Raw genomic sequence first — 20,785 nt, forward strand, 5'->3', positions numbered from 1 at the left:
TCATTGAGCCTGAGCTTTTTTTGAGGGGGCCGGGGGGGGGGCCTTTGTCCTTCAACACAGGCACGGTGGAGCTGGACCTGCACGGCTTCCCTCGCGGGGCCAAGACGGCCAAGTCGTGCAAGGGGGACGTCTTCACCGACGGGACGGAGCGGATCTCCATCTTCCAGCAGAAGCGGTCCAGAGGCTGGTGGCCTTTCAGGAAGTCCGGAGAGCTGACGGTAGGCCAAAGCCAGGGGGGTCAAAGGGGGGCCGTTTGGCGGGTTCTGGAACCAACCAGCTGTGATAACGAGGGATTATTGTACAGGACCTAGTCCAGGGGTGGGCAAACTGTGTTTCTCAATGTATTATTATTATTATTATTATTATTATTGTTATTTTTATTAGAATTATTATTATTATTAGTTATAGTAATGTTATTATATTATTATTATTTTGTTATAATAATAATATTACTACCATTATTATATTAATATTATTAACAACAATATTAATATAATAGTAGTATTATTATCATTATTTGTATTACTATTATTGTGCTTGTGCTCCTTTTTCCAGGAGTATTTTGTAATATTACTACCATTATTATATTAATATTATTAACAACAATATTAATATAATAGTAGTATTATTATCATTATTGACAACATTATTATTATTATTATTATTATTATTATTATTATTATTATTATTATTATTATTATTATTATTATTATTATTATTATTATTATTATTATTACTATTATTATTATTATTATTATTATTATTATTATTATTATTATTATTATTATTATGTGCTTGTGTCCCTTTTTACAGGAGCATTTTGTAACAGACCACATCAAATAACGAAATTGATAAATATTTGGAAAAAACAGGCGGGCCATATTGAAACACTTGGCGGGCCGGATGTGGCCCCCGGGCCGTAGTTTGCCCACCCCTGACCTAAACTATAAAGACCTTCTGTGCATGTTCCACCGGTTCTGATGCAACATTTTAGCGTGCGGTAACCTTTAGAAATGACGCCACCGCCATTTGTTCCACTCTGACCTCCGCAGGGGAAAGTGGAGGCCGAGTTCCACCTCGTGACTGGCGAAGAGGCCGAGAAGAACCCGGTCGGCCGAGCCCGCAAGGAGCCAGATCCACTGCCCAAGCCCAAGTATGTTCTCAGCTCCATTATACACGCTAACGAGCCACCATCGGGGACCAACTCATGCCTCCATTCCTTCTGTGCCGCCCTGACCCCTCCCCCCAACAGTCGCCCCGACACCTCCTTCTCCTGGTTCGTCAACCCCTTCAAGTGTTTCTTCCACCTGGTGTGGCGCAACTACAAGAAGTACATCATCATGGCTGCGGTGCTGCTCATCTCGGTGCTCTTCCTGGTTCTGCTGCTCTACACGATGCCGGGCGCCATCTCACAAAAGATAGTCAACGGGTGACGCGTACACGCAAGTGCAGCTGTTCTTCATTCATTCAAAACCAACGTGCTTTTATTTTCCCTGTTGATGTGTAGTCATACCAGCAATGACCAGCAGAGGGCGCTGGTGTGTAGTGCCATTGGTCTGAGTTCTACCATGAAATAGCATTTAAATATGGAGGACCAAAACTGCCAAAATCATAAATAAATCAATAAAAGTGAAAATAAAAACAAAAATGAAAAAAAATTCAATACAAAAAAATAAATATAAATAGAAATAAAAACAAAAATTCAAAAATATATACATAAATAAATAAAAGCAAAAATAAATACAAAAATAAAAACAAGATTCAAAAATTAAAAATAAATACAAAAATAAATGTAGAAATAAATACAAAAATAAATATATAAATAGAATTACATATCAATAAATAAATAAAAGCACTCTGCTCTCATATGTATTTATTTCATGCTGCAGACAATGTCAGCTTGAAATGCAGAAGGAAAAACTATTCAAATGAGGGGGCGGTCCTAAGCGTGTCTTGGGTTGAACTGTTATGTATATATTTTTTTTATTTTTGTTTTTATTTCCATTTATATTTATTTTTTTGTATTTAATTTTTTTTTTCATTTTTGTTTTTATTTTCACTTTTATTTATTTATTATTTTGGCAGTTTTGGTCCTCCATATTTAAAGGATATAAAAGCCCAAGATAAATATTGCAGTAGCATAGTGAATATCAGGGGTGTCCAAGGTGCAGCCTGAGGGACCATTTGTGGCCCCCACTGTGTTTTTCATTGCCAAAAAATACCCATTAAAAATGTGAGAAATATGTAAAGACGCTGAAATGGTGATAATAATAATAAAACAAAGCTCTGTCTTTAAATCGGGACTGTCAAAAATAGCCCGTTAACTGCGGTAACTCATTTATTTCATTCATGACGTTAACATTAGTAGCGTCAATAATGTCAAGACACATTTTAATTAAATTAATAAAACAAAAGTGAGAATTTCATACAAAGTTCTCATACAAAGTTTATTATAAAGTTCTGGGATCCAACACCCAGGATGTTTAGTATTCAGATGTAGTGTTACTACTAGTGTTGATAGTACACTGGGTGTGTAGTAATAGTAGTAAGTGAATACAGTAATCCTTCTTAATCTTAAAGTTACAGCATAGAAAAGCTGTTTACCACATTTGCAATATGCTTTATAATTATTAGAGCCCTCTAGACATGAAATAACACCCCTATAGTCACATTTACACTCCTATTATCCAATATAGAAGACATAAAATAAGACTCACATGTTGGGAATTTTTTTTTTTTTGTTTACTTCCAGTACTTCCTGTGGTGGCTAAATTTAAAAACATTTTTAGAAAACATCACATCAATGTAACATGATTTATATTTGGATTTTACTTCATTGGAAATACTTCATTAAAGCCAAAAATGGGTAACATACATATTTTTGAGCAATAATAGACCATATTCAACCATGACACGGCATGATTTATTCATTCATATATTTTTGGTAAAGATGCAAAATTGGAAGCGCCAATTGGCAAGGGATTACTGCAGCGTTGGGGAAGGGAACCTATGACCTGGCTGTTAAACATTTCTTAACACGTGTAACATGTGTAACCAGCGCACACCTCAACAGGAAGCCAAGCATGTTCCATTTCCTTGTCTGCAATGATAAGCATCCTAAATAAAGTTATAACCAAATCACGTTTTTTTTTCCATCATATTTCAAATCACGAAAATGAAATCCAGCCCGGAGTCTCACAAGGGGCCGCTAAAACTGGGGGGCGGGGTTGGCGTCCTGCTGCGCGAGGCCGACCTGCGGGTAGGAGGCGGGGGCGGAAGATGACGGCATCACGGCGTGCTGATGATTGACCTGGGCGCCATCGGGGGCCCTCAGGAGCAGCGAGGGTGCCGCCGGCGTGACGAAGGGGAAGGTCGGGACCGCCGAGACGACCACGTTGTTGTTGTTGTTGTTGCGGGAGGTGGCCGCTGAAACGAGGAGGGACGTGGAGGCGGGTGAAACAATGGTAATGGTTATGAAACGTTGCCAAATGTACCTTTACTTTTGTAAAGCTACAAGTTGGCTACCATTTATGTTAATCTGGTATCAATGAATCCAGGAAGGACTCAAAAAGACCAAAAACTGCACTTGTTTGTTGTATCGTACCCCCTTTCGACTAAAACCTGTGTTACGTTTGCAGCTCTTTAATAGTACAGGTCGCCCACCCCCGGATGAGAAGTCGACAGAGTGCATCATCTTACCGCGAGGATCTCTGCGCTGCGAAGGACCACCGACAGGGAAAGCGGTCTGGGAGAGAGCGACGGCGCCACCCTGCGTCTGCAAGTCAGCGGGCACACGTTGTCGCAACAGCCGCACTCGGATGCTCGTGGCCGCGGGCGACCCCGTGACTAACCTGAACCTGGTTGAGACACGCCTGCAGTTTCCTCTTCGCCCTCCATCTGGCCACCCTCAGTCGGGTCTTTTCTCTGCGCTCCCGTACCTTCCACGCAAAGCCGCCGCGTCTTTACTCGGAAACGGGTCACCGGCTACCAAAAATGGCAGACTCACCAGGTCGGCCAGCAGAGGCTGAGGCAGCGTCTTCTCCAGTTCTCGCCGTCGGTTGAGGCTTCGCCGGCGGAGCTCGTTCCGCCGCAGTTTGTACTCCTCGTACAAGCTGAGGTCTTTGGTCCACGGGCCACGCACCATCTCCCGCGGGATGCCGGGCGGTATGGGAGCGATGGGGGGCAACGAGGCGGTCGGCTGAGACGCCACATCTGACAGGAAGTACGATTTATGCGTCAAAGATACGTTGAAGGACCGCGGGAAAGTGTCTGCACTCACAGGAGCTCGGTCCGGCTGAGATGAAGCCCGAGGAGCATTTCCTCTGGCACGCCTCAAGTCCCGACCGCTGTGTCGCCGACATCTACGATCACAATCACAACGTTAGAGCGCCGACCGTGTGCTGAGCTTTTCTTCCGGGTCTCACCTCCAACTGAGCCGTGTGACTGCGGTCCATGTGATCGTCCAGCAGGAGGCATGAAATGACTTCCTGCTCCTCCTCCGGCTCCTCCTTGATGCAAATCACCTGCTTTTCTTCCTCCGTCTCCATCTTCACCTGCATGACAGCCACACGGACGAACATCAGCAAAGTATTTTTCTCATCTGGCTTTCCAAGGTGGATTGGAAGTGGGAAAAACAGCATTCCAAAAGGTATTCCAACTGCACACTAACATCTTCTGCATTAATAATTGTCATGAGGTGTAATTCACGTTTTAACCACTAAGTGGCACAAATGTGCCTGTTTGCCGGTATGCATGTTTTTACAGTGTAGCCAGCGACATAGTCTATGAGCACGCATCATTTTGTACTTTTATTTATGTTTACTTTGCTGACCACAGAACATAAAATAATAAGAAAAATATAGAAAATAATATTACGGGGGCAAAATCCAAGTTTTGTTGTAAATAATTGCCTTAAATTGGACAAATATGCTCCTTTTTATGATAAAATACAACACAACTTGAGTAGTGTTTAGAACAGGGGTGGGCAAACTACGGCCCGGGGGCCACATGCGGCCCGCCAAGTGTTTGAATACGGCCCGCCCAATCTTTCCAAAGTATTTCATTTAAACTCAACATACAACCTGGCATCATGGCCTGAGCCAACCTTTTTTTTTTTGTTTGTATCATTTGGTTGTATCAATTTCATTGTATCAATTGTATCAATTTCGTTGTTTGACATGGTCTGTTGTTTACAAAGTGCTCCTGAAAAAAGAGACACAAGGACATAATAATAATAAAAATTAAAATAATAATTATTATATTATTATTATTATAACTATTATGATTATCATATTTATTATATTAATGCTAATTATTATATTAATTATATATAATAATATTGTTATATTTGCATATTTTACATAATAATAATATAATAATTATTATTTTAATTTTATTTTAATTATTATAATATTTTATTATTTTTTAAATATTTAAATATAAATATAAAATAATAAATAATAATAGATTGCATGACAATTTTACAGATACAATAATACCAGGTGGACTGTTAGGTGTAAAATATATAGTCTGCCCCCCCCCGGAAATTTTGTTATATCAATGCGGCCCGCGAGTCAAAAAGTTTGCCCACCCCTGGTTTAGAACGTCTGAGGGTACTAATGGGGGTTGGTAGTATCGTAACATACTTTCTATGTTGCATTCTACATAACAAACTACCCGTTTCTCCCCGTGCATGCGTGGGTTTTCTCCGGGTACTCCGGTTTCCTCCCACATTCCCAAAAACATGCTAGGTTAATCAGCCACTCCAAATTGTCCATAGGTATGAATGTGAGTGTGAATGGTTGTTTGTCTATATGTGCCCTGTGATTGGCTGGCCACCAGTCCAGGGTGGACCCCGCCTCTCGCCCGGAGACAGCTGGGATAGGCTCCAGCACCCCCCCGCGACCCTCTGATACTCATTTCCAGGGGCTAACTATCACTTCCTTGGCCAAAGTCATCATTTTTGTGTCCAAAAGTGACAGTTTTGTGTCAAATACTGTGAAGAAATATGGAGAATAATGGAGAAATATTATCCTTTGGCAGCCAAATTCATAATTTTTGTGGTAAAGTGTGGCAATATTGGAAGATTTTGGAGTATGTCCAGCTTGGAGGTGTTCGACAATGCAGTTCATTCGGTTGTCCCAAGTGGATGGGCGGATGTACGGACCTCGCTGAGTGATACCTGAGCGGTCGAGCTGTCGGCCTGCGGTGGGCCGGTAGCCGTCTGCTGCTCTGCGACTTCCTGCGTCAGCGCCTGTGCGGGAGGCGTGCCCACGAAGCCGTCGTGCACGGTGACGTTCCAGTCGCTCTCCTGAGCAACGTCTCGATCCGTGACACACAGCAGACCTGCCGATAAGTGCTTTGCGTAAAATGACGGCGCCCGCAAGTGGCCGCGCTCGTTAAGGCTGGTCCGCCTCCTACCTGGACTCTCCAGGGCTTCCGTGGTCATGGGGAGCGAGATGGCCAATAAGCTGTCTGACGGGTCAAAAACGGACGCCATTTTCTTGGCGTGCTGGCTCACGCTTTGAGGAGAGGTGCATTCTGGGTGGGCGGGAAGAACGGTTTGATTAGTCACTGGCTTTAAATCTGCAAAGCACAAATTGGGTGTGAGAGAAGAGGTTTGATTTCCATGGCGAGTGACCATCCTGCCATTTTGTCTTCTTCCTAATTAATTACCACAACTATTTCATAACAGTGAAACGTGTCGGCGGTGGTCACCTCGGATGCTCTTCACCGCCAGATCATCACCCGCCAAGGTCTGAGAGGAGCATGCCGGCGACGCCCCAGTGGAGGAGACGCCAGCGCCCGCCGTCTGCCCCGGAGAGAGCTTGGACGGATGGCCGCGGACCAGCGAGGAGCTGCTGGAGGCTCTGTGCTGCAGCTCCTCCTCCACCCCCTGCCGGTAGTACTTGAGCTTGAGCTCGGTGTAGCGCAGCTTGGCTCGGATGTTGTCGTTCTCCTTCTCCTTCAGGGCCTTCTCCCGTTGCAGCGCCGCCACGTCCCGCTTCATGTGCGCCAGCTGCGCCTTCAGCTCCTCGAACTTCACGCCCACCACTTTGAGCATCTCGGCCAGCACCGTCTCCACGGCGCCGTTGACGGCCCGCTCAACCACCGCGCCCATCTGGCCTCGGATGAGCGAGACGGCGATGCTGATGTCCATCACACCTCTGCAGGGTTTTTACCTGTTCACCGCCATTACCAAGGTAAAGTGCTTTTAGTACAACGCAGCGTGCAGACCATGCTAATATTCATTTTATTCTGACTAGTAATCATATAATCCATGGATTACATTAATCTGTGAGTTATATTAAAAGCTTGTTCCAAATACACATGAAAAGAATACCCACTTTTGTTTTGAAATCCGGAAGTCGTCCCGAGTCCAGCGGAAACTTTACCAGGCGAAACTATCGTCCTCTGCCCCAGCAACTATCAGCGACAGTTAAACTAAATTAAAGGCTGTGACGTTTTTATCTTGAATTAATTCTAGTCAGGCGACTGGCAAAGATTAAGGGTGTAAAATGACACGGCGTGGATGTGCATACGTCATTAACGATTACCGTACACATCAGAGCAGCTGCGCACTCCCATTTTCATTGTTGGTGTTTGGGCCGAGCAAACACGAAGGGCGTTTAATGAAGACATGTACAAGGAGAGTTAAATTAGCTTTTTTCTCGCACGTATTTTACACTTGTTTGCAGCTGGTGGGACGACAACACTCACAGGTTCCGGCCGACCATAGCTAAAATACGGTAACATACGACAAATTACACATTGATATAGAGAATAATAATATTGTCACCTCACCTTTAAAGAACTGTGATATGTTTTTCCAAGTAGTCAGGCGTGTGTTTGTTGAAACGATTCCAAAGAAGAGTCGATACAGCGTTGTGTATTCAGACTTCCGGTTGTTCTTCTTCGTTAGGAAATGATGGGTTGCTAAACGCAGACTATCTCAGTACGCCATCTAGTGGGTGCGGGGCGCATTACAACAGATTCATAATAGCAGGCTGGACGCTAAAGCACCTTTTTGAGCAAGTTAGCAGGATATTTATACTGTATATACACTGAAAAAAATGATTTTGTAGAAAAGTTATACATTTAGAGCTTATATTGGTTGTTGGGGTCAACATTTCAGCTTTTTTTCATTCTGCTTTTTGCTTTATTTGACAAATTCTGCTCTTTCCGCAATGACAAAGGAGCCACAGCATTCCTACTTTAGCCGCTCTTAGCCGGGATCGGTCATGTGGAGGTGAAGGGTCATGAGGTTATGCTCTCAGTTTTAGCATTACTGAGATCCAGAAGCTGTAACAGAGCGAAATAGGAGTAGACCCAAGGCCTGGAGATGCCCTGGTTGTGTTCCATTCCTTCAGCCTCCACCAGAAGACTCCTTTTGAAGGCCACCTGCTGCTGCAACAGCGCCATCTCCCTGCAAGGAGATAGTAACACAAGTGAGTGCAAATCCAGTCATCTCATTTTTTTTGCACACGTTCCTGACCTAGCAAGTAGCTCCGCCTCCAGCTCCGCCTCCAGCTTGGACTCCCCTTTGGCATTTAAGGCTTCATCATCCTTGTTCTGATGCTCCTCCTCTTTGGACCTCCTCTGTGCTTCATCCTGCTGCTCCTTCTTAGCAAGGTACTCCTCTCTCTGGCTCTCGTCCATCTCCTGCAGGCGCTGGGCCTGCTCCTCCTGCCTCCTCTGCTCCTCCAGGCGCAAACGCTCCTCTTCCACTAGGATAAAGTGATGTGATTTAAGTGATGCATCACAGCATATCATAGCAAACCAAGGAGTCTCACCTTTCCTCTTCTCTTCCTCCGCCTCTCTCATTTTCTGCAGCCGCTCCATCTGCCGCCTCCTCTCCTCCTGCCGCCTCCTCATCCTCTCCTTCTCCGCTTCCTCCCGTCTGGCTCGGTCCTGCTCCTCCTCCTCGCCACGCTTCCTCTCCTCCTCTTCCGCCAGCCTCCTGAGTCTGGAGTCCCGATGGGCATCTTAGTCAATGGTTGGCGTGAGGTGTTTGTTTTTTTTAAATCAGACCTGATATTTTCTGCCCGTTTCCTTCTCTCTTCCTCCAGCTCGCCTTTCATTCTGTCCTCCGTTTGTTTCCTCGCCTCCTCCTCTTGCTCCCTTGTTCTCCTCCTCTCAGCCTCCTGCCGCCGTTTCTTGGCTTTTGCGGCCGAATGACGTGCCGCAGCCTCCTTCACGTCCTCTTCACTCCGTCTGGAAGCCTAAAACACGCAGAAACACACATCTTCTTTTGGCATCCCTCAAGGCTGCCTACCCTGCCCACTGTAATACAAATACACTCATCCCTCATTTATCGCTGTCAGAAGTGACATTCCTCAAAGTTGGATTCATGTTTTTATAAATGGAATATACCGTATTGGTAGTTAGAGGATAGAAAACCTGTTGTCCACTTTCTAAATACACGTTTAAACATTATTAGAGCCCTCTAGACATGAAATAGCACCCCTACAGTCACCTTTACATGCCCATTACCCAATATAGTACACATAATAAGACGAAATAAGATTTAGAAAACCTGTTGTCCACCTTCTAAATACACTTTTAAACAGTATTAGAGCCCCGAAGACATGAAATAGCACCCCCACAGTCACCTTTACATGCCTATTACCCAATATAGTACACATAATAAGACGAAATAAGACTTGGAAAACCTGTTGTCCACCTTCTAAATACACTTTTAAACAGTATTAGAGCCTTCAATACATGAAATAGCACCCCTACAGTCACCTTTACATGCCTATTACCCAATACAGTACACATAATAAGACAAAATAAGACTTGGAAAACCTGTTGTCCACCTTCTAAATACACTTTTAAACAGTATTAGAGCCCTGAAGACATGAAATAGCACCCCTACAGCCACCTTTACATGCCTATTACCCAATATAGTACACATAATAAGACGAAATAAGACTTGGAAAACCTGTTGTTCACCTTCTAAATACACTTTTAAACAGTATTAGAGCCTTCAAGACATGAAATAGCACCCCTACAGTCACCTTTACATGCCTATTACACAATATAGTACACATAATAAGACCAAATAAGACTTAGAAAACCTTCTTACCACCTTCTAAATACACTTTTAAACAGTATTAGAGCCCTGAAGACATGAAATAGCACCCCTACAGTCACCTTTACATGCCTATTACCCAATATAGTACACATAATAAGAGAAAATAAGACTTAGAAAACAGGGACTTATGGCCTTTGTGTTGTGTTCAAGTTCTGAGTGTCTGCTGTCTAATCTACACGTCCTACCAACCTGGGTCTTCACCAGGTTTAACATCAGCTGCTCCTCCGTCACCATGACGGTGGAGCACGCCGATGACAGGCCGCCCTGAGAGGACACGAGGGCCCCCGCGTCGGCTGGCGGACCCTCACAGGAAGACCTCAGCGAGCTTCTGGTACGACGGCCCACGGATGCAGATGGAGACGACCTGCTGACAGCCACAGATGGACCACCACCACCACGACCACGACCACCACCACCGCTGCTGTGCTTGTTGATGTTGGACTGACTGGAATGAAGATGCATGTCTCCATCGGTGGATTTTATGTAAGAAGCTTCTTTGGTTTGCTGTTTGGTGGTCACATGGTCTTTCTCCAGATCTTCTGGATCTGGATCTTCTGGTTTATGTGAGGGAACGCTAGAATGACCTGAAAGTGTACAGAAAGAATGATGCAATCTTGAGGAACGGCGTCCATGTTGTGTCTGTGATGGTAGCATCTCACCAGGAGCTTCTTTGTCTTTTCGCTTTGCTTCCTTCCGTCTTGTCGTCACGACTTCCTTTGCCAGCACCTTGGTTCTCCTCATCTTCCTGCTCTCTCCTTCCTGTCCACGTGGCTTCTTTTTCTGAAACTGTAGGCATTCCGTGGACACAAACAGAAGAAACACTCCAGAAGAATCCGTGCTCCGTCCTCACCAGAGATGGATGACGAGGAGAAGGTTCTCTGGTGTCTCGCTTGCTCCTGGCGTCTTTGCGGCTTCCAGGTGGGTGAGCATCGCTCTCTTCTTTATTCCGCTTCCTCAGGTTTCCATCTTTATTCTTCCTGGATTGCATATCTTCTTGTTCTTGTTCTTGTTCTTGTTCTTGTTCTTGTTCTTGTTCTTGTTCTTGTTCTTGTTCTTGTTCTTGTTCTTGTTCTTGTTCTTGTTCTTGTTCTTGTTCTTGTTCTTGTTCTTGTTCTTGTTCTTGTTCTGCTCTGACCGCTAGCTCCTCTTTTTCCCTGCATGAACGTAGCACACTTTAGCTCACCAACGTGTGGAGTGGAGTTCCTCAGGGAAGCGTTTCAAGTCCACTCATTTTCTGAACATTTTCTGATTTTTGACCTGCATATTTTTTTTGCAATGTCTATAAAAACAGCAGAGCTTTCCTATCATGTAAAGGATCTTTGATGAGCATATTTGTTTCTGTAATATGTCTATAAAAAAAAACAAAATACATACGCCCCCCCCCCCCCCCCCCCCCGACTCCCCTATACAATCTGGACACCCGTCATATAGAGGATCTTTCACTAGCATGTTTTTTGCAATATGTTCTTAACAGCAGCACAGCTCTCCTATCATATAGACAATCTTTGACTTGCAGTAGGACCTCTCCAGTCGTATAGAGGATCTTTGATTAGCATTTTGTCAGAAGAGTCGTTAATTGGCCAAATGAGCGCTCATCTCATGGAGAGGATCTTTGACACATGTTTTTGCAGTCGGTTCTCAGAAACAGCAGAGTGCGCATGTATTATAGAGGATCTTTGATTGACTTTTTTAGTGTTTAGTGTTTTTGCAGTTATAGTTTGCATTATTATTATTATTATTATTATTATTATTATTATTATTATTATTATTATTATTATTATTATTATTATTATTATTATTATTATTATTATTATTATTATTATTATTATTATTATTATTATTATTATTATTATTATTATTATTATTATTATTATTATTATTATTATTATTAAGTGCTCTGAGAACGCAGCATTTCATCTATGTATGTACCGCGATCATTTTTTAGATCAAGTGGGCCCTGAGTTGGTAAAGTGTGGGAACCCCTGATATAGAGGATCTTTGACTAGTTTTGACTACACGCAGTATTTTTTGCAAGAGGTCCTTTAAAAAAACGCACCCTGACGTCACTGCAGCTTCCTGGCTGGTTTTCCCATCTGTGTCCTTCCTCCGTCCCAAGGTGTCTTCCGGCCCCGGTGCTTGACGCGCACCCTGCAGGCTGGAGGCAGTACTGCACGCTCCTTTAGCATGTCATGGAGCGTTTGGGACATCCTGAGATACCAACCTCCGTCCTGATCGCAAAGGGACATCCTCATTCTCGTCACGTCCAAGCTGCCTTGCAGTGGTCAGATGTTCCTCCTCCTCAGTGCTGCCCCCTATTGGTGCCGCTTCCGTTCCTTCCTCAGGTGAAGATGTTCCAACGTGGATTGCGGCATCTGATGTATTTTCCCGCCACTTTTCTTCCACTGGCTCCGTGCTCTTCATGTTTTCATGGTTATTGATGGGCTCGGGAAGATCTGACCTCTTTGAGGAGACAGTCGGTGTTTTGTTTCTGCTCACCTCAAGCTTAATGAGGACGTGATGAATGAGGAGAATACTCACCGTCCTAACAGCTGGACCACACTCATCACTAGAAGGTACGTCCGGTTTCAGCCGCCCCCCTCCTGCACAGATGTACCATCATGTGTCTTTGTTAGCAGGACTGAGACCACAAGCCCTCAGACCTCCGCCACCCACCTCGGTGGACAAGCCGGGCCAGGGTCAACATAAAAGTCCACCCCCTTTGGCCCAGATTCAGGATTTAAAGCCCCGTGTGTGTGCGTGTCTGCATACCGGTGGGGGCGTGTTCACGCTGCGACAGGACGACCGAAGGTGACGTCTCGCCATCTGCAGACACGACTTGCAGGACTGTGAGGGACAAAGACTTCATCTCGTATCGGTAACCTCAACCAGGCTTCTAGGCTAGCATTCCAGCCCTTCTCTGGACTTGATCCAAAAACAATGGCCCCGCCCTCCAGGCTCACCTCTGCCCCCCATGGTGGCGCCACCCAGTGGCGCTTCCTGGTAGTCGGCGTACAATGAAAGTTGAACCATTTCCCCGTCCGGACCGAGGACCACGCTACCGACTCTTCGGCCGTCCTGCAGATCTGACAAGCGTATTATTAGGTACGCCTTGGCGGTCCTCCTCGTTCTTCTTACCTCGTAGCTGCAGCGGTAGCATCCCTCGGACCACGTCCCAGGAAGCCCGCGGGTCAGGTGCCGGGTTCTGGAAGAAGGCCAAGGAGCTCTGCCGGCCGGGACCTTTACGTCCGGTGACGCAGCCCAACACTCCCAGTTGTGGCAGAGGGGGGCGCTCTTTTGGGGAGGACACAGCGTATACGGTACTTCATACAGAGTAACTAAATATACTAAGCAGTACCCTCAGTACCCAGTAGAACCTCCCATGCTTTCTTGGGCTCAACTTCTCCAAAGGGTTGTTTTTCCACCGTGTCCCCTCCATCCGTCCGTCCCTCTGAGAGACAGAAGACAACATCACACACATCAAAGACGCCATGATGACACCTACCCGCACTTTGAAGCGGGAGTAGCAGAGGAAGCAGCAGGGGGCGCCCTCGGAGCTTGTTTGGACCTTCTTGGTCATCATACACAACCCATCCTGGCCGCGTTGGGACAACCTGCCGGGTCCGAGTCCCGCCTTTGTGTTCCTCTATGGGGGGGAGACGATGATTATCGTGGACTTTATCAGTGGACGCGGCCTGAAAAAGACAATCAGGTGCTCTGTTAGGACCTTTAATGTGTTTTTACTCACTAATAGGACCTTTTAATGTGTTTTTACTCACCAATAGGACCATTTAATGTGTTTTTACTCACCAATAGGACCTTTTAACATGTTTTTACTCACCAATAGGACCTTTTAAGGTGTTTTTTACTCACTAATAGGACCTTTTAACATGTTTTTACTCACCAATAGGACCTTCTAACATGTTTTTACTCACCAATAGGACCTTTTAAGGTGTTTTTTACTCACTAATAGGACCTTTTAACATGTTTTTACTTAGCAATAGGACCTTTGAACATGTTTTTACTAACCAATAGGACCTTTTAACATGTTATTAGTCAGCAATAGGACCTTTTAACATGTTTTTACTAACAAATAGGACCTTTTAACATGTCAGTAGTGAGCAATAGGACCTTTTAACATGTTATTAGTCAGCAATAGGACCTTTTAACATGTTATTAGTCAGCAATAGTACCTTTTAACATGTTATTAGTCAGCAATAGGACCTTTTAGCATGTTTTTACTCACCAGTAGGACCTTTTAACGTGTTATTAATCAGCAATAGGACTTTTTAACATGTTATTAGTCAGCAATAGGACCTTTTAACATGTTTTTAGTCAGCAATAGGACTTTTTAACATGTTATTAGTCAGTAATAGGACCTTTTAACATGTTATTAATCAGCAATAGGACCTTTTAACATGTTATTAGTCAGCAATAGGACCTTTTAACATGTTTTTACTCACCAGTAGGACCTTTTAACATGTTATTAATCAGCAATAGGACTTTTTAACATGTTATTAGTCAGCAATAGGACCTTTTAACATGTTATTAGTCAGCAATAGGACCTTTTAACATGTTATTAGTCAGCAATAGGACCTTTGTGTTGTTTGGTTCCTGTTGTTGTTATTGAAGGTTGCCATAGAGGTACGTATGTGTCTGACATTATGACCTTTGACCTGAAGTAGAGGGTTAAAACTAATAGTGTTCTTGTACATCAAGACGTAGACGATGAGAAGATTGGAGGTAGGTGGTCACCATGTTGAGGACCTTGTACGTGCTGAATGCTTTTAAAATCAGTAGGGTTCTCGCCCCCCCCCCCCCCCCCCCTCCTCCACCAGTTTGTTGGAACTATGAACTATCGATGGGATCTTGGTGTAAGGTTGGTAGGAAGGAAAGATGGACGACTTGCAGTGGGCGGACGGCGGTGGCGAGACTGAGGAGAGGCTGGAGGTGTCGGCGGAGGAAGAAGCAGGCCTGGGTGGAGGACGTGATGATGATGGACACGATGGCGTCATTTGGCAGCAGGTTTCCACTTCCTGTGAGGAACCAATACCTGACTCTGTGGTTTCTTCATGCGATGTCCCGTCATCTCCTGGAGGACGCTCTGTAGGAACGTCTCATCTTGAAGTCAAGGTGGCTCTTTTATCACAGGACACACACACACACACCTACACACACACACACACACACATATACACACATATACACACACACACACCTGTCTTGCTGCTGTCTGACACTTGCCACCCTTGCTGCTGGTAGAAAGGAGTCGCCCAGCCCCTGGTCCATGATGTCCATGATGACGGGGGTACCCCCGGGGCCCCAGGGGTACCAGGAGCCTCTGGGATACCAGGGGCCCAAGGGGTACCAAGGACCCCAGGGGTATCAGTGGTACCAGGGGCCCCAGGGGTACCAGGGGCCCAAGGGGTACCAAGGACCCCAGGGGTATCAGTGGTACCAGGGGTACCAGGGGCCCAAGGGGTACCATAGACCCCAGGGGTACCAGGGGCCCAAGGGGTACCATGGACCCCAGGGGTACCAGGGGCCCAAGGGGTACCATAGACCCCAGGGGTACCAGGGGCCCAAGGGGTACCATAGACCCCAGGGGTATCAGGGGTACCAGGGGCCCCAGGGGTTCCAGGGGCCCCCAGGGGAATCTGCAGGACCACATCCAGACGGGGCCTCCTGTCCTGGTCACCTGCAGAAGAACTCTTGGTGTGAAAGTTTGAACCTTCAGGTGGATTCTCCTGGTCCAGATGGGTGGGGTTGTCACAGAGGATCTCAGGGCTCTGGAGGCCAAGTGGAGGTAAGATGGGGGGGGCACACCGGGGATGAGTCACCTACATGGGGGGGGGGCACATACACTTTTGAATGGGATGCAATTCATATGCGTCTGTAATGGTACGTGTCCATAGTAATGGACAGGTGCCCACCGGGATGCATTGTGGTGATCTACCAGTGGGTTTATTAATATGCATTCACATGCTGTATATGTCAATCATGAGCCTCGCCGTGGGGGTGTTCCTAATATTGTGGCACTACAAACCCAATGGTTCTTCCCGGGACCCAAGATGCCGCCAGTTGTGTTATCAGTGCGTCGGGTCACTTCCTGCCTGTGCCTGCTCACAACCCGCCTCTTCCTGTCTCCCAGCCGCCACCCCGGCGTCCCCGGCGTCACCAAGTCCTGCAGACGATGGAGGGCAGAGCAAAGTGGGCGTCCGGGCGGCGTGGAGCCAACGTCTCCGAGCCTCCTAATTACCCGTGAGTAGAGGAGGAGGGGCCCCCGGCGGGTGCTGTACGTCTTCGGGATGCTCCGCTCGTCGCTCCTCAGGAAGATGCTGCTGGAGGTCAGACGCAGCAAAGCATCATGGGACTTCCAGATGTAGTAATCCTATGGTGATATGGGACTTTTAATATTATGAGAATATAGTTGTAAAAAGTCGTAAAAAAAAGAGAATATAGTCGTAAATTTACGAGAATAAAGTTGCAAATATACAAGAAAAAAATTACTAGAATAAAAGCGTAAATTCAGGAGATTATATTATTATATTATATTATATACAATATTACAGGATTGTAATATTATGAGACTAAAGTCACAAATTTACAAAAATAGAGTTGCAAATTTCGAAGAAAAAAATGTATTCCCCGAATAAAGTCTTACATTCACAAGAAAATTTACAAGGGAAAAAAATCTAAATATTGCTACAGTAAAGTCACAAATTCATGAGAAAAAAATATGAGAATATAGTCATATATTTATGAGAATAAAGTTGTAAATTTACAAGGAAAAAGATCAACATATTACTAGAATAAAATCGTAAATTTAGGAGAAAAAAAATTGTAATATTATGATAGTAAACTTGCAAATTTACAAGAAATCTTTTTAAATATTACCAGAATAGGCGTAAATTTACGAGAAAAAATGTCTAATATTATGAGAATAAAATTGTGAGTTTATGAGAATAAAGTCCTAAATTTACAGGAAAGAAAATCTAAATATTACCAGAATAAAGTCTTAAATTTACGAGAAAAAAAAGAAAATAATACTCAAAAAAAGTTATAAATTTCAATAGAAAAAAATCCAAATATTGCTAGAATAAAGTTGTAAATTTATGAGAATAAACTTACAAATTTACAAGAAAAAAAATCTACATCTTTCCAGAATAAAGTCACAATTGTACCAGAATAAAGTTATAAATTTACAAGAATAAAGTCGCAAAATTACAAGAAAAAAAAATCAAAATCTTAAGACAATAAAGTTCCCAATTTCTTATTTAAATGAAATTTAATTTAATTTAATTAGTTATTGGATTTAAATTGCTTCATTTAATTTCATTGGAATTTGGTTGGAATTTGCATAAAGTTGTCATCTAAAAAAATATCCCCTTAAAATTTGAAATGAGTCCAATTAAAAGACCCCAGTTGTCGGGCGGGATACGTGGTGCGGGCCCCCAGACACGCGTGAAGGCCCAGCGGCGCGTGTCCCAACGCCAGTCGGCCACAAGGTTTTCGGCGTACCTGCGGCGTGAAGCAGACGTCCAGGCGGCCATGATGGCTCCCCTCCGCGCTCGTTTTGATGACGCGACCACACCCCCGACTCAGCGGGGACAGGTCCTTCATGATGTGGGCGCCCGTCCTGGAGCGTCCACGGTCTTTGTATGACCCCGAAGGTCCACCGACGTACCTGCTGGCCTCGTTCAAGTCCCTGTTGCTAGGCCGCGTGAGTCACTGCTTTGTGTTTGCGTTGCCCAGACTGCGGCTGCTTGGATGAACCCCCCCCCCACGCACACACACACTTGGACTTGTCATGGAATGTCTTCATTGTGAGGGAAAGTAGGATCAAGCTGATCCTCATGGAGTTAAAATGACTTATAATGAGAATAAAGTTACAAATTTACAAGAAAAATATCAAAATATTACTAGAATAAAATTGTAAATTTAGGAGAAATGTTTAAATATTACAGGAATAAAGTTTGAAATTTACTAGAATAAAGTTGCAAAATTACAAGAAAAAAAAAATCAAATTATTACCCAAATAAAGTCATAAATTTACTTGGAATAAAATCCGAATAATACTAGTCTTACATTTATGAGAAAAAAAATTATATTATGAAAATAAAGCCGGAAAACCCTTTTCATATAAAAGAACATTTTATGCTGGTTTTTACTGATACATTTATTTAAATCCAAAAATACACATTCAATGTGGTACAATGTGGTACAATGTATGTACAGAGAAGAAAAAGAGACCAAATTAGAGGGAGCTAAATTAATTCAAGAACTGTCTTTCAAAAATATTCATTTCATGATGTCATAACGTCTACAATAAGGAAATACTACATTTAATAAGATATACATGTTTACAATAAGGAAATACTACATTTAATAAGATGTACATGTCTACAATAAGGAAATACTACATTTAATAAGATATAGTACATGTCTACAATCAGGAAATACTACATTTAATAACATATACGTACATGTCTACAATCAGGAAATACTACATTTAATAAGATGTACATGTTTACAATAAGGGAATACTACATTTAATCAGATATAGTACATGTCTACAATAAGGAAATACTACATTTAATAAGATATAGTACATGTCTACAATCAGGGAATACTACATTTAATAAGATATAGTACATGTCTACAATAAGGAAATACTACATTTAATAAGATATAGTACATGTCTACAATAAGGAAATACTACATTTAATAAGATACATGTTTACAATAAGGAAATACTACATTTAATAAGATATACATGTCTACAATCAGGAAATACTACATTTAATAAGACATAGTACATGTCTACAATCAGGAAATACTACATTTAATAAGATATAGTACATGTCTACAATACGAAAATACTACATTTAATAAGATATACATGTTTACAATAAGGAAATACTACATTTAATAAGATATACATGTCTACAATCAGGAAATACTACATTTAATAAGATACAGTACATGTCTATAATCAGGAAATACTACATTTAATAAGATGTACATGTCTAAAATCAGGAAATACTACATTTAATAAGACATGGTACATGTCTACTATAAGGAAATACTACATTTAATAAGACATGGTACATGTCTACTATAAGGAAATACTACATTTAATAAGATGTACATGTTTACAATAAGGAAATACTATATTTAATAAGATAAAGTACATGTCTACAATCAGGAAATACTACATTTAATAAGATATAGTACATGTCTACAATAAGGAAATACTACATTTAATAAGATATAGTACATCTCTACAATAAGGAAATACTACATTTAATAAGACATAGTACATGTCTACAATCAGGAAATACTACATTTAATAAGATATACATGTTTACAATAAGGAAATACTACATTTAATAAGATAGTACATGTCTACAATCAGGAAATATTACATTTAATAAGATATACATGTCTACAATAAGGAAATACTACATTTAATAAGATATAGTACATGTCTATAATAAGGAAATACTACATTTAATAAGATATAGTACATGTCTACAATCAGGAAATACTACATTTAATAAGATATAGTACATGTCTACAATAAGGAAATGCTACATTTAATAAGATATACATGTCTACAATCAGGAAATACTACATTTAATAAGATATACATGTTTACAATAAGGAAATACTACATTTAATAAGATATAGTACATGTCTACAATCAGGAAATACTACATTTAATAAGATATAGTACATGTCTACAATAAGGAAATACTACATTTAATAAGATATACATGTTTACAATAAGGAAATACTACATTTAATAAGATATACATGTCTACAATAAGGAAATACTACATTTAATAAGACATAGTACATGTCTACAATACGAAAATACTACATTTAATAAGATATACATGTTTACAATAAGGAAATACTACATTTAATAAGATGTACATGTCTACAATCAGGAAATACTACATTTAATAAGATACAGTACATGTCTATAATCAGGAAATACTACATTTAATAAGATGTACATGTCTAAAATCAGGAAATACTACATTTAATAAGACATGGTACATGTCTACTATAAGGAAATACTACATTTAATAAGATGTACATGTTTACAATAAGGAAATACTATATTTAATAAGATAAAGTACATGTCTACAATCAGGAAATACTACATTTAATAAGACATAGTACATATCTACAATCAGGAAATACTACATTTAATTGGTTGTACATGTTTACAATAAGGAAATACTACATTTAATTAGATATAGTACATGTCTACGATAAGGAAATACTACATTTAATAAGATGTACATGTCTAAAATCAGAAAATACTACATTTAATAAGTCATAGTACATGTATACAATCAGGAAATATTACATTAGTATCATTAGTACAGTATCTACAGTAACTACAATATATCTAGTATCTCCAATATCTCCAGTATCTCCAATATCTCCAATATCTCCAGTATCTACAGTATCTCCAGTATCTACAATAACTACAATATCTCCAGTGTCTACAGTATTCCCAGTATTCCCAGTATTCCCAGCATCCCCAGCATCTACAGTATCTTGGCGTCCCTGGATCCGGCTTTGAGGATCTGCAGCGTGGCGATGAGCCTGACGGACTTGCGGAACCACGGGTAGAAGAGGGCGTAGATGACGGGGTTGAGGCAGGAGTTGAAG

The 20,785-nt window shown here is 42.2% G+C and overlaps 3 protein-coding genes and 1 long non-coding RNA gene across 8 annotated transcripts in view; 1 reads left to right on the forward strand and 3 right to left on the reverse strand.

The window, feature by feature from the left end:
- fer1l6 (fer-1 like family member 6) overlaps positions 1 to 3,233 on the forward strand; it is a 26,121-nt gene extending 22,888 nt beyond the window's left edge. The window contains exons 44-46 of the mRNA XM_058081871.1: positions 61 to 218; positions 1,053 to 1,153; positions 1,253 to 3,233. Coding sequence (XP_057937854.1) covers positions 61 to 218; positions 1,053 to 1,153; positions 1,253 to 1,433 — 440 coding nt within the window. The 3' untranslated portion in view covers positions 1,434 to 3,233. The remainder of the gene's footprint in view (positions 1 to 60; positions 219 to 1,052; positions 1,154 to 1,252) is intronic.
- On the reverse strand, positions 1,855 to 12,548 carry si:ch211-67e16.4 (uncharacterized). Of its 5 annotated transcripts, XM_058081873.1 has the most exons (11): positions 7,804 to 8,151; positions 7,347 to 7,425; positions 6,718 to 7,181; positions 6,421 to 6,540; positions 6,182 to 6,345; positions 4,425 to 4,553; positions 4,280 to 4,361; positions 4,007 to 4,212; positions 3,852 to 3,938; positions 3,700 to 3,775; positions 1,858 to 3,426 (listed from the first exon to the last, which is right to left on the reverse strand). In XM_058081873.1, exons 3-11 carry the CDS (start codon positions 7,157 to 7,159, stop codon positions 3,209 to 3,211), a joined length of 1,524 nt encoding a protein of 507 aa, XP_057937856.1. In that variant the 5' UTR covers positions 7,160 to 7,181; positions 7,347 to 7,425; positions 7,804 to 8,151; the 3' UTR covers positions 1,858 to 3,208. The 5 variants fall into 5 exon arrangements, 3 of the variants coding, with proteins under 3 accessions (XP_057937858.1, XP_057937856.1, XP_057937855.1); XM_058081875.1 differs by lacking the exon at positions 7,347 to 7,425 and having other exon boundaries at positions 1,855 to 3,426; positions 6,182 to 6,321; positions 7,804 to 8,154; XM_058081872.1 differs by lacking the exon at positions 7,347 to 7,425 and having other exon boundaries at positions 1,861 to 3,426; positions 7,804 to 8,126.
- Positions 12,549 to 12,868: 320 nt separating this feature from the next.
- On the reverse strand, positions 12,869 to 13,552 carry LOC131135680 (uncharacterized). The gene is made up of 3 exons (XR_009131644.1): positions 13,232 to 13,552; positions 13,057 to 13,179; positions 12,869 to 12,940 (listed from the first exon to the last, which is right to left on the reverse strand). It is a non-coding gene; the product is annotated as an uncharacterized LOC131135680 (long non-coding RNA).
- A 6,990-nt stretch (positions 13,553 to 20,542) lies between these two features.
- The window catches only part of LOC131135614 (trace amine-associated receptor 13c-like), a 1,306-nt gene continuing 1,063 nt past the window's right edge, over positions 20,543 to 20,785 (reverse strand). The window contains exon 2 of the mRNA XM_058081727.1: positions 20,543 to 20,785. This exon is cut by the window's right edge and continues 681 nt beyond it. Within this exon, the coding sequence (XP_057937710.1) occupies positions 20,662 to 20,785 (124 nt within the window). The 3' untranslated portion in view covers positions 20,543 to 20,661.

The sequence above is a fragment of the Doryrhamphus excisus genome, chromosome 9 (genome assembly GCF_030265055.1).
Source record: "Doryrhamphus excisus isolate RoL2022-K1 chromosome 9, RoL_Dexc_1.0, whole genome shotgun sequence".
Classification (NCBI taxonomy): domain Eukaryota; kingdom Metazoa; phylum Chordata; class Actinopteri; order Syngnathiformes; family Syngnathidae; genus Doryrhamphus; species Doryrhamphus excisus.